The 14,457-nt window shown below is 38.1% G+C and overlaps 1 protein-coding gene across 2 annotated transcripts in view; it reads left to right on the top strand.

Moving 5' to 3' along the window:
• Nucleotides 1-14,457, top strand: part of ADAM28 (ADAM metallopeptidase domain 28) — a 71,883-nt gene that overhangs the window by 14,336 nt on the left and 43,090 nt on the right. For both annotated transcript variants that reach the window (XM_046655605.1, XM_046655607.1), the window contains 5 exons: nt 1,375-1,564; nt 4,569-4,640; nt 5,563-5,634; nt 10,153-10,322; nt 12,888-12,972. In XM_046655605.1, the coding sequence (XP_046511561.1) occupies nt 1,375-1,564; nt 4,569-4,640; nt 5,563-5,634; nt 10,153-10,322; nt 12,888-12,972 (589 nt within the window). The remainder of the gene's footprint in view (nt 1-1,374; nt 1,565-4,568; nt 4,641-5,562; nt 5,635-10,152; nt 10,323-12,887; nt 12,973-14,457) is intronic.

Below are 14,457 nucleotides of genomic sequence, written 5' to 3'. Positions count from 1 at the left end.
CCCTCTCTAGCTTGTCTTATCCTTGCCTATGACATCCCTTCCTTTCTGTTTGTTAATGACTACCCATGCATCTATCTACAGTAAAATATCTCTTCTGATGCCCAGACTTGATTGTCTAATTTTCTCTTGCATGTCTCCATATCTCTTCTGTATCTGGATATCTTAATGAAATCTCAGTCTTTATATGCCCCACATCAAACTAATGATATTCTCTCAAATTTATTGTTTTTCTGGCACTCCCTATCTTAATAAATGATATAATCAACCAACCACTTGCCAAATCCAGAAACCTAGATTCCTTCATGACTTCTTGTCTCTCAATTACTCATTTTCAATCCATGATCAAGTTCTATTGCTCTTATGTTCTACATAACATTTCCTGAGATTATTCACTACGTTCTCTCTCTTCTGCAACATCTTAGTCCAAACCATCCTAATACTTCATGCAGACCGTTTCAATAAACCACCTGAGTTATCTTCTCACATCCATCCTTGCTGTCTTCTAATTCTATGTATACTTAATCCAGCCTCCCTATTATATGCTCTTGTTTTTTTCTTCCTAGCAATTATCTGTTGTGATTGTTTATTATGAATATGTTATACAATTTTATATATTTGTGAATCAAATGTGATTATTTGATCCAAATCCATCTTCCCCATTTTAATACAAGCTCCATGAGAGGAGAGATCATGATTCTTTTCTTTTTTACTGTCTGCCCTTAGTCCAAAGCCTAATGAATAATGGGTGCTCCCTAAATATTCATTTAATGAATCTCAGTTCAGAGCTGCAGCAGAGAGAATTGAGAAGAAATTGATAATATTCACTGATCATGTGCTTTACATATTATCTTCTTCAATCTTTACAACCATCCTATTAGATAGGTATTATTATTCCTATTTTATAGATGGAGAAACTGAGGCCAGGTTTATTTAATAATTTTAATAGTTTAATTATTTTAAATATTTTAAAATAATTTTCCCATGGTATTAGAGCTAATAGGTGAGAGACTCAGAATTTTAACCCTTATCTCTAAGACTCTGAAGTTTCTTTCATTTTCAGTCTACCTTCAGAGCATACCTGGCATGGAAATTGGAAGAACCCTGAATGGAGAGTCAGGAAACTTCCATTCTAGTGCCAACTCTGACATAGTTTAACTACATGATATTACAGTCCTCACTTCTCCCCAGTAGCTCCCATTTCCTCATAGAGAAAATAAATTCAGGTAATCCCTAAGAGTGTCTTCAGCTATAACGTTACACTATATTGCACCGCAGTGAGTGGCATGTTTCGGCATTGGTACCGTTTTGGAGTCTGTAGGTCTACAGAACTAAAATGCTGGAACATTTTTAAGCCTGAATCCTCATGTTTTTCAGGGGCTACTTCAGTCAGGGAGATCAAGGTTACTTCATTGAACCTTTAGGCCCCACAAATCAGGATGAACAGGAGCATGCACTCTTCAAGCATGATCCCCACGAAAAGAAAGCTAATAGTACCTGTGAGATGGATGACATATTGTGGGCACGTGGATCTCGGCAGAATATGGCCCCACCTGCACGCCGGCTGGTTGTATTCATATCTTTACTTTTTATTTGCAATGCTCTCATGTATCCTACTGTGGTTGCCCTGGATTCGTCTTAGCAGCTGTGGTTGACTGAAGCTTTATACTAACTGTTGAAATTAGTAGGCTATCAAGTCACTAAAACCTTGTTGTACATTGATGATTGTTTAATAAGTACTTATAGATCAACTATTATCAACAGCAATGTGTAAAGTTAAAAAAAGAAGTAGAAGATATAATACTTGCTCTCTAGGAGCTGGCAACTTTCACAGTACTATAACATATGACAAAGGTATTATTATTATTTTGAGATAAAATATTCTGCTGTCATGATGAATAAACTCATTCAAGAAATCTTTCTTAGGGGCCAGCCTGGTGGCGCAGCAGTAAAGTTCGCATGTTCCACTTCGGTGGCCTGGTGTTGGTGGATTCAAATCCCAGGTGCAGACCTCTGCACCACTTGTCAAGCCATGCTGTTGCAGGTGTCCCACATAAAATAGAGGAAGATGGGCATGGATCTTAGCTCAGGGCCAGTCTTCCTCAGAAAAAAGAGGAGGATTGGCCACAGATGTCAGCTCAGGGCTAATCTTTCTAGAAAAAAAAATCTTAAAATCTTAAAATCTTGCCAAAAGTACTGGAAATGTAGCAGTGAGCAAAAAATGTATAGGATATGCCCATGGAAACTTGGGATATTCTTTCATATATGGAATTTGACTTCCAGTCGCAGAAGAAAAACGAATATGGCTTGTGCTGAAACTGTAAAGTGTATATGAAAATATCTTTGTCATTATTACTCCCATTTCCTTCAGAATCCACTTCATATCAAATCATCTCTTCTAAATGTTCTCAGAATCCGCAAGCACTGGGCAGAATTGATCTGAATGAAATCTCTGGTGTGTTCAATTTGTTGTGGGTTTAAATTCTACCAGTGCTATGTTTTCTAAGAACCCAGAAGAACCACTTAGCTATATGTCCCTGTGGGTGTTGACCTCTTGGTTTAGCTTGGTACAGGCCTCTTGTTCCTGTCTCAACTCCTTGGCAGCCATGTGTGAATAGCCTCGCTTTCATGACATCCCGTTGTTTTGGTTTTCCTCCTACCTCGCTAGTGCTCCTTCTCAGTTCCTCTCACTCTTATCCCTGCCCTGGTTGACCACTAAGTCTTAGAGGCCTTCTTATAGCTCAATACTGGGTGCCATTATCTACACATTCTTCCCAGGCAACCTCACCCTGTGCCTTACGTAAATAGGAACCGTGCACTAATTACTATCCAATGTAATCTCCAGCCTTGGCCTCCCCACCAAAGGCCAGACTGTTATGACAACTACCTACTTCATGAATCCATTCACTGTCTAATATCACAAAGTTAACGTGGCCAAAATAGAACCACTGATTTCCAGACCCCAAACAAAACCTGCTTCTCCCTCAGTCTCTCCCATCTGAGTTAACAGTACCACCATTCCTCATTTGCTCAGACCCAAATCTAGAAATTATCCTTGATTCCACTTTCCTGCATTCCTCCTCATATGGTACTGGTCAGCAAGTGCCTCCACACATGCCAGACCACACAGTACCATCCATCTCACAATAATTATCACAGCAGCCTCTACCTGACTTGACTTTTCCACTCTCATTCCTGTCCCTGCCTCAGTAGAATCTGCTCTCCATACAACATGTGGAATGATTCTTTTATTGTAAATCACATCATATCATTTTTCTGTTTAATACTGTCTAATGCCTTCTCACTACGTTTAATACAAAATCTAAAATATTGACCATGGGTTACAAATCTCTGTATGATTGGCCCCCATCTACTTCTCTAATATCCTCCTATCTTCCACTCCTCACTTACTGATGACTTACGCTATTATGTTCTGACAAACAGAAACTTTTTTCTGTGCTTTAAACATGCCAATATCAATTCGCCTGAGAATCTTTTTGCTCATTTTTTTCTTTGCTAGAATTATCTTCCAATTTATCTCCCTTGCCTGGCTTCTCATTTTCATTAATATGTCTGCTTCAGGGCCAAACTCTTTAGCACTTTCCCTAACCATCTATTCTGAAATAACTACCTTGTCACTCAATATCACATCTCTCCATTTAACCCTCTGCATAGCACTAATTACCGCCTGATGTATCTATGTTTGGTTGTCTCTCGTGAGCTCCTTAAGCACATGGATCATGTCTATTTTACTGCTGTACCCAGGTACCCAGAGCACTGCTGGTATAGATTAAGTGCTAGTAAAGGTGTTGCTCTTGTGGAGGGTGAGAGGTAATTACACATCTCATTAGATGACATCTGAAAGTCCACCTTCAGTAATTTGCTCCTGTTAGTGGAAGCTTATTCACCTGTCAAAAGACAAGCACTTCCAAAAATACAACATCATAAACTCTGGTGGCTTATTATTTAGTACAAATAATGTGTCTGCTATTTTTCAATGGGACAATCCACGATGAAATGTGAAGTGTTTTTGATTTTGTTTGGAAACAAAGGAACAGAAAATAGGAAGCTTGGAATGTGGGAAAGAGATCCAGCTCTGCCTGAGGAGAAGAGAGCAGACAAGGTGCCACGGTGGCTGGTTGTTGTGCCATTTGTAAAGGGGGATATTCGCTGGGATAGGAACAAAAGGTTACTTAAAAAACACTGGAACAGTGCTGAAGGGAGTTTCTCTGTTTCATGGCAGGCTAGTGAGGAAAGGCCACTGCTCCAGAAATGTGAAGACTTCAGTTTTAGTTGCAGCATTTCTGTTAATTAGTTGTGCAATTATTTAAACTCTTCAGTAATTCGAAGCAGTCACACTGGAATATTACAGATGACTCCTCCAGCTCTAACATTCTGAGTCTTGTCTACAGATAATCCTGGCTGATTAGTCGGAGTTAAAATGGTAATATTGTTTTCTTTTATTTCCAGATATCAACCAATCTCTTATAAAATCACAAGTTTCGCATGAAGGATGCCTCTTGCAGAGAAAGATGCTGTCTTAGTAATTTTGCTTTTTATATTTGTTACAGAAATTGAAAGACCAGAAGGCTTGGGAACGTAAGAAATATATAGAATATTATTTGGTCGTGGATAATGGTGAGGTAATTATATCAGACAAATGTGTCTTTTAAAATCCCTTCTACCTAAATTCATTAATTACGTAAGATATTAAAAATATGGTTCAGTTTTGAAAAATCATGAATACGAGAAATTTTTTTAAACAAGTTTTTCTGAACCTAGGAAATCTGACATATAATTAGACTGAGATGATTTCTCCTTTCCAGGAATGTGCACCTGATATGATATTCACAAACCAAATTTTTGGCACTATAACACTCCTTTCTTATTGTCTTAAGAGCTCTAAACCTAGTTTACAACTAAATTCCTTTGTCATTTTTCTTCTATTAAGTAGTTAAATCATTGGAAAATTAGAACTTGTGCTCATTGGGAAGTGGTAAATAAAAAAGTCTAATGAATGGAATCTTCTGAAAAAGGCAACTCTTTTTGGTAATATTCATTGTTTATCTTCTTTTATGAGAATGCATTTTTATATATTGGGTGTTTCAAGCCTGAGGTCCGTATATATAATCTCAAAAGGAAAACTTTTGCACTTTGATAATATGAGTAAATTAATTAGTTCAGGCCCTAAAGCTATGGCCTCCCTTATTATAATAAGTTCACTTATTGTTCATATATTTTTTTAATGAATAAGCTACCCCTTGCATTGATTCTGTACGGCTTAGGAAACCATGGTATTTAACTGAAAATACATGTGGAATGACTCCTTAGGGCTTTACATAGAGCAAGTACTTCAGGGGACAAAACCTCGTCTCTACTCCCACGTTGCTTTAATTCAGCTAAAGAAATAAGGAAGCAATTTTTTTCTAACTTTTAAGTGTTAACTTTTATAACCGATTCTTAATTATAACCACTGATACACAATATAAACTGAGGTTACCTTTTTTACCTTCCAGTTATACTAATTTCTGTTAATGCTTATATTTTGTCTCGGTTGTTTTTTAGTTTAAAAAGTACAATCAAGATCCAGAGGAAATAAGGAAGAGGGTGTTTGAGATGACCAACTACATCAACATGGTATGAGACATTTTGTTAAATGTAGTTTTAAGCACTTGCTATGGGGTGTCCTTGGGTGTTTCTATGAATGCTCACGAAGCAGGGAAGGGGGGTCAGTGCTCCTGAGACTAGTGTTGCTGACCGGTTCTTGAAAGGTGACCACGGCTTTTGCCATTTAATTGAATATTAACATTACATGATAAAGACTTTTCTCACTTACTTGCCACACTGTTTTCAGGTCTATGAAGATATAAAAAGTGGTTTTGTTTGAATGGTTTTTGTTTTTCTAAAGTCCAGCAAGGAAATACTGAAAAAAAAATACCAGTGGAAAGCCAATCGTGGAAGAAAACTGAAAAAAAAAAGAACAAAATCCTCACACAAAATAAGCTAAGTTCCGGCACAATGACATCTTTCATATACATTATCTCATTTCATCTTCAAAACAGCCCTAAGATATTAGTAAGCCTAATTTGTAGTTAAGGAATTAGATGCTGAGAAGTGAGTTAACTTGCTTAAGATCACAAAGTTATCAAATGGTGAAGATAAGATTTAAACTTAGGTCTGTCAGATTTCAAAGTCCATTTTGATGGCACAACTGTTGGATTTATTCTTTGAACATGATTTTATCATCTAATTTCCAAAATCTTTTCTAAAAATGATTTCTTTATTCCTCCTAATTAAATCGTAATTGTTAGTGTTTTGGTACATAGTTAGCATACTTAGCTGAAATGGGAGAGTCACTTTGTGGTGTCCTGCAAATCCTACAGGATAGAAAGAAAATGAGGGTGGATTCCATGACCAAGGTCATAGCTTGTCTTCTCATCACAAAAATCACACCACTCCTCTTCAGGAATCCCAAGAACTGGCCATATTTATTGAGCATCTACTTCGTGCCAAGTGCTTTTCTAGATTACAGAAATGAAGAGGGAAATCAAACTGGGAAATATTTCTTACTTCAAGAAGTTATCCTTTCCTTCGAGGAGTTTACATTCTTGTTCAGAGAGCCAAATGTAAACAAATCAAATAAATATGTAAGATGGTGATAAATGCTATAAAGAAAAATAAAGCAGGGTAAAAAAGTTTTAAAACAGAGAGAGAGAGAGAGGTTCATCTTGGATGCTATGATAAATAGGGAAGACCTCTCCAACAGGATGACATTTGAGCAGAGACTTGAAGGAAGGGAGAGAAGTGTCTGACTCTAGGGGAGGGTATGAAGGCAGAGCAAAGGACCTGAGGGCAGAACCTAGACTGTCATGTTTGAGGAACACTAAGGAGACCATCGTGCCTGGAATGTAGGAAGCCAGGGCAAGGATGGGAGGAGATGACATCTCACAGGGAGCAGTGGCTGGAACCTGAAGGCCCTCGTGGGCCTGTGTTAGGACTTTGTTATTCTTCCTGAGTGAGGAAGACAGTGGAGAACCTGAACTGAGGGGTGACGTGTTCAAATGTGTATTCTTAAGAGATTATCTTGGCCATTATGTTGAAAATAAACTGGAGGAAAGCACGGGCAGAAACAAGATGAGATAGGGAAATTGCACCATAAATCAGGGCAAGAAATGGTGATGGCTTGGAAAAGCAGTGATAGTAGATCTATTGAGAATAGCTGATCTTTGGAGAGAGTCAACAGTTTACGAGGTGAGTAGGAGAAGAAAAGTATAAGAAAACGAGAAGAGTAGGGTAACATCAAGAGTTTCGACCTGAGCAACTTCAAGAACGGGGAATAGGGGCTGGCCTGGTGGCATAGTGGTTAAGTTTGTGCACTCTGCTTCTGCTGTCCAGGGTTCACAGGTTTGGATCCCAGGCACAGACCTGCACACCGCTCATCAAGTCATGCTGAGGTGGCATCCCACATACAAAATAGAGAAAGATGGGCACAGACATTAGCCCAGTGACAATATTCCTCAAGCAAAAAGAGGAGGACTGGCAATGGATGTTAGCTCAGGGCCAATCTTCCTTACCAAAAAGAAAAAAGAAGAAGAAGAATGGTGAACAATGATGGGGGATGGTGACTCAGAGGAAAGATCAGAATCTCCTGTTTTGATATATTAACTTTGACATATCTTTTTATATAAAGATTCCCAGGTAGAAATGCTAGATATACAAGATTGGAGTTCAGGAGCAAGGTCTATAAATCTAGGTCTTCGGTACATATAGATGGCAGAAGACATGACTCAGCAAACTGTAGCCTGTGGGCCAACTCTGGCTTGCTGCCTTTCTGTACAATAAAGTTTTATTGAAGCACAGGCCCTACCATTTGTTCACACATTGCCTATGACTGCTTTCCTGCCACAATGCCAGAGGTGGTGAGTAGTTGCAACCGAGACCACAGGGCTTCAAACCCTAAAATATTTTCTATCTGGATATTTACAGAAAAGTTTGCCAACCCTGGTGTAAGATCACAATGGGAGTGGGTGTAGATAAGCAGAGAAGAGATCCAAGGACAGATCCTTGAAGTACTTCTTTGAGGAGAGGTCAGACTGGAGGAGAAACTGACAAAGACACCAAGAAGGAGTAGACAGTGAGGGAGGAAGAAAACCAGGGGAGACTCTTGCTCTAGAAGCTACTTGAAACAAAAATCTATCAAGGGAAAGAATGATCAATGATGTTAAATGCTTTTGAGCCCTGGGAATTGGCCGCTGGATTTAACAAAGCAGAAGTTGTTGGACATGTGGATGAAGCCAGTTTCTGTGGAGTGTAGGAGTGAAAGCATGATTAGAGTGAGTCCAAGAGAAAATGAGAGAAGTGGAGTTGGAGACAGCTAATTCAGAAAATTCCTTCCAGAAGTGTTTCTATAAATGGGAGCAGGGAAATGGGGTATAAGTTAGAGGGGGAAGGGTCATAAAGAGAAATTCATCCCTCACCATGGTGGGTCATCCTTTTTATTCTCATGGGAACAATTCCATAGAAGAGTAAGCATTGACGATGCAAAGAATATGGAAGAATTGCTGGAATACTCTCCTCGATCTGGGGAGAGATGAGAGATCTAGGGTGTAAATGGAGAAGTTGGCCTTCAGCCCACAGACCATTCATTCGTATAGTAATGAAGGGGAGCTCAGGGTTTGAACAGGTGTAGCCCATTGGGTAGGCTGGTGGTGGGAGCTCATGGAAGTTCTCTTCTTATTGCTTCTATATTCCTGGCGAATTTGGAAGGGGGGGCAACTGCTCAAAGTGAGAATTTAAAAGAAAGTGTCAGAATTTCTAAGAAAGAAAAGTGAGTGTGAAAAAAATGTGCAGAAGGCTATGAGGGTGAATGGATCTTGGAAATGCAGCAGGTTTGCTGGAGAGTTGTTAAGACCACTTGAGGTTAGCAATCACGGCTTCAAAGTGCAAGCAGTCAGTATGGTGTGCTTTCCCCGTCCGTCTTCCAGGGAGTGGTGCAGGAGAGGCAGAGTGGGGCAGTTAGTCTTACCGGGACTGGAGTTTTGTCAGGTGAGTAAAATAAAGCAGGAAAGCAGAGGGAATTATCAAGGGGAAGATTTTAGTCTGGTTAGATTTTACTTCTCTTTTGATGATAACTGCATTCCTCAATGCTTTTATTATTTTCCAAACTACTTTCAAAAAAAAAATTTCTTCAGGTTTCTCAATAGACAGTTGCCCCATGAGAAAGCCTGTCACTGTGCAGTTTTTTCCCCAGGTTTATTGGGATATAATTAGCATATAACATCGTATAAGTTTACAGTGTTCAGTGTGTCGATTTGATACACTTATATATTGCAAAATGGTTACCACCATAGGTTAACTAACACTTTCGACCTGTCACATAATTACCATTTCTCTTTTGTGGTGAGGACACTTAAGATCTACTCTCTTAGCAATTTTCAAGTATATAATACAGTGTTATTAATTATAATCACCATGCTGTACATTAGGTCCCAGAACTTATTCATCTTATAGCTGGAAATGTGTACTCTTTGACCAATACTGTGCAGTTTTATAAACTATAGTAGCAACTTAACCTTTTATCTTTAAAGGAAGTGTATTGTCTCATAAACTTAACATGTTATTTCTAAATGTGATCTTGTATGCATTGTAGATTATTTGGTTCAGTCCAGGTTTTAGAATTAGAGGAACACTTAGTTTATTGTGACTCCCAGGTGCAGAACTTGTTCATGTAGCAGGTTCCTTTCCTAGTGTCCAAACCAGCACTGAGTCAACCTGGTTAATTCTGAAATATTATGACTCTGAGAATGCTACAAAGCATTGAGTAAATACACTTGAAGTAAAGTTGTAGAAATGAACTACTAACAGACAATTAGATTTCTTGAGCTTGCAAGCAGAAAAAGTTTGTTTCAATAGGATCTTTGCTCCCAAAAAAGGAGTTCACAGACCTGAAATATCTGAGGCTGTCTGCCTTGCCTAAGAATGAAGATGCTGGCCTATGCAAAAAGGGATGGTAACTTCCATTTCACAAGTATGTTTGGAAAGAAGGTTTTTACAGTGCTATTATAAATAAGTGTGAAAATCTAAAGTATCTGAAAATGATAAAAGATAATATCACCATTATGAATTGTCACTTTGCCATTTATTCTCTTTGGGCAGCTTTATAGAAAGCTCAATACTCACGTGGCCTTAGTTGGGATAGAAATCTGGAATGATGAGGATAAGATAAAGATAACCCCAAATGCAAGCTCTACCTTGGAAAATTTTTCTAACTGGAGGGGGAGTGTCCTCCCAAGGAGAAAGCATCACGATGTTGCTCAGTTAATCACGTATGTACAGATTTTCTCCTTTGTATGTTGAGTGGTTTTTAACATAGAAACTTTTCAGAGTCTTGGCAAAGCAAGTGGTATTTTGGGGTATAGGGTAAGAGGAAGTGGTTTATACATAGGGGGATTAAAAGTTTAAAAAGTACTCATTTGGATCTTATGTTGAATATGCTCTTACTTTTGATTCAAGTTTTTCTTTTTTTTTTTTAAAGAGAAGCTGATAATTAGCAGTGAGGCATAAGAAGTTTGTCTGTTTTGATTGGGTATACAGGAAGGAAAGACAGGTTTAGGTAACGGCAAGAGGAATTTAGATTCAATATTTTAAAAGAACTAATTAGCTTTAAGGGCTAGTCGGGACAAAATTCAAGGATAGAAGGAAAATGGATTACTATATTCTAATCTCACACCTCTACCACGCTGCTGACATGACTAATTAAAAAGAAAAAACCATGGAAAATAAATCAAAGCACTGTACATTCCACAAGACTGCTGAGCGTATACCCCAAAGGAATCGGGAAAATTCTGCCAGATAGTTTGCAGCTGGAATCAGATGGAAGGAAGCAGCTACTTGAGTTTCACTCAATAAGTGGACTACGTCCTGCCAGAATTAATTAATACTCGGTGCTGGTTGTCCATTACCGCAGAACACATCAGCCAACAACTTACTGGCTTAAAATAAGTCTTCTTCACTTATATGTCTGGTGCCTTGCCTGGTTTGACTAGAGCAGGGGGTCTGGTTGGTCATCTCTCTGTATATACAGCTTTTCATGCAGCTAACATGAACTTCCTCCAACATGGCAGTCTCAGGGTTTTGGACATCTTACAAGATGACTAGCTTTCCCCAGAAAAGCATTCTAAAAAGCTCAGGAGAAAGCTTCAAGGCTTGTTATGACCCAACCTCCAAAATCACAGTGTCACTTCTGATATATTCTGTTGCTCAAGAGCAAGTCATAGATCTAACCAGATTCAAGGGAAGGCACTACACAGGATGTGAATACCGCAAGGCTCATTGGAGGTTATCTTTGAACAGTAGCAGCCAAGGTTCCTTAATTTGGAAAGGTGAGTTCCAGACTCAAGGGCCCACCACAGAACAGAGCTCATTTTTTGGAGAGATTTAGTGATTTTCCAAGGTCTCACAGCTAGCAAGAAGTAAGGGAATTCAACTCTTACCAAACTGGCTCCAGAGCCATGCGCAAATTGCAGTGTATTCCCGTATTGTGAAGTAAGAGGGTAGAGGCATAACAATCATAGACAAGATGACAGATGTATAGATAAAAAATGGCAATCCAATATCAAGAGTAGAGTTCCTGAACAGATCAGAATAAGCGGGTACAAGCACTAAAAAGATCTGATGGAAGGAAATAATTGTGCTTTCACTTGTAAACTGAAAGTCTTACCATTTACCTGACAAACATGGACAAAAGATTCCTATACATAGACACACCAAGGTAGGAAACTTTGAGTCCAAATATTCTCTCTCTGCTAAGAAAAGGAACCAAAAAAGACAGCTCCACGGGGAGGGGGGAGATTGTATTCTTTATAAATGAGCTAGTATTCAGTATTGAACCCACGCAAATGTAGACTCGGGTATAAGTAATTTTACAATGCATGTTTAAAAGAGAATATAAATGCCATACATTTTCAAAATATCACATATGATGCAAAATGTCATTTCAAGATAGCAGGTATCTGAAAACTCCACAGGAAGTGGAAAGTAGAAGGAAGTTCTTTAATTTCCTGATTTTGCACGACAAAATCAACACTCTCCATTCTTGATGATGATAAGTGGGAAAAAGATAGGTTCAACTTTTTATGTCAAAGCATCTACTAAGGAAGTTTTAAAAATGATGCCTACTTTGCAAATTTCTAGAGACAAACCAGGGCCAGGATATTGAACAGATAGCAGAAGAATAATAAAGAAAGTACATGGAATCATTACAAATTGAAAGAATAACAAAATGAAACAGAACTCAAAAAAGGAAATTAAAATTGCTAAAGACCAAACATATCATCTATGTAAATAAATGCAAGTGGGTCGAATCCCTCTTCAAGTAGGACAACTCCTTCAATAATATAAATGCCTTAATAACACACATACTCTCAGAATGGGCCCAAACTCCAGATACTACAATAACTAAAGCCGTGCTAAGGGAAAACAAAAGTAAATGGATATAAAAATATATGAGGAAAATATTAATTAAAACAAAGCCTATGTGACAATACTAATATCAAAATAAGTATATATATAACAAAAATATTTATTAGGACAAAAACATTCCCCTTTATTTTCTGACAAGAAATGAATTCCACAATAAAAAGTGTAATAACTACGAATGAGAGATAAAATATTACAAGTGATTACATCCAGGTGCTCAGATTTAGGTGATATGACAATCACTGTATAAAAAAACAATGGCTTTATGCAAATTCAAAAATTGAAGAAAATCTTTAAGAGTGATGATTCACACTGTGAGTTTCTCTGTTAATCATTTAGATTCTGGGTGAATTGTCTATAGAAGATGTAGGTTAGAATCGTAGTTGTTATGTCAATTTATTTCTTTCTTGCAGGGCAACAGAACTTTCTGGAACAACTGTGGGCCTTGCTTTCATGTCTACAATGTGCTCTCCATATCATTCTGTTGGCATTGTTCAGGTTTGTTTGAAGATAAACAATTCGTTCTATAGTTCGTCTGTCAAATGCTGTTTTTTCTCTATCTGTTGAGAAGATCATGTAGTTTTTCTCCTTTAGTCTGTCGGCATGGTAATAACATTGACTGAATTTCAAATGTTGAATCAGTCTTGTATATCCAGTAGAAACCCAGCATGGTCATAATGTATTACGTTTTTCATAGATTGCTGGATTCACCATGCTAGCATGTCTTGAGGATTTTTGCATCTGTATTCATGAGGATTATTAGCCTGCAGTTGTTTTTCCTATAAGGCGTTTTTCAGATTTGGTTATTAGGGCAAATGTCAGGGTAAACTTGGCCACATAAAATGATGTGTGAGTGTATTGCAATAATTTCTGTTATTGATATTTCAGTCGAATTCTGTTATGTGTGTGTGTGTGTTTGCTAGGGCAGCCATAACAAAATACCACAGGCTGTGTGGTTGAAACAAAAGAAATTTATTTTCTCACAGTTCTGGAGGCTGGAAACCCAAGATCAAAGTGTCTGTAGGTTTAGATTCTCCTGAGGCCTCTCTCCTTGGCTTGAAGATGACTACCTTTTAAAAACAATTTTATTGAGGTCACAATGGTTTATAACATTATATAAATTTCAGGTGTACGTCATTATGTTTCGACTTCTGTAGACTGCATCATGTTCACCAACGAAAGCCTAGTTTTGTCACCATACACATGTGCCCTTTTACTCCCTTTGCCCTCCCCCTGCCCCCTTCCCCTTTGGTAACCACCAGTCTGTTCTCTGAATCTATGTGTTTGTTTGTTTATCTTCCACAAATGAGTGAAGTCATATGGTAATTGTCTTTCTCTGTCTGACTTATTTTGCTTAGCATAGTACCCTCAAGGTCCATCCATGTTGTCACCAATTGCACGATTTCATCTTTTTTATGGCTGAGTAGTATTCCATTGTATTCCACATCTTTTTTATCCATTTATCCATTGATGGGCACTTAGGGTGTTTCCAAGTCTTGGCTATTGTGAATAATGCTGCAATGAACATAGGGATGCATATATCTTTTCGAATTAGTGTTTTCATGTCCTTTGGATAAACACGCAGAAGTAGAATAGCTGGATCCTATGATAGCTCTACTTTTAATTTTTTAAGAAATCTCCATACTGTTTTCCAGGGTGGCTGCACCAGTTTGCATTCACACCAGCAGTATATGAGGGTTTCCTTTTCTCCACATTCTCTCTAACACTTGCTATTTCTTGTCTTTTTAATCATAGCCATGCTAACAGATGTGAGGTGATATCTCACTGTAGTTTTGATGTACATTTCCCTAATAATTAGTGATGCTGAACATCTTTTTTGTGTGCCTGTTGGCCCTTTGTGTATCTTCTTTGGAAAAATGTCTGTTCATACCCTCTGCCCATTTTTTGATTGGGTTGTTTGTTTCTTTGTTGTTGAGTTATATGAGTTCTTTATGTATTCTGTACATTAACCTCTTATCAGAT

This window comes from Equus quagga, chromosome 3 (assembly GCF_021613505.1).
Source record: "Equus quagga isolate Etosha38 chromosome 3, UCLA_HA_Equagga_1.0, whole genome shotgun sequence".
NCBI classification, from domain to species: Eukaryota; Metazoa; Chordata; class Mammalia; order Perissodactyla; family Equidae; genus Equus; species Equus quagga.
The sequence above is the reverse complement of the archived record's forward strand: the minus strand, read 5'-3'. Positions and strand labels throughout refer to the sequence as shown.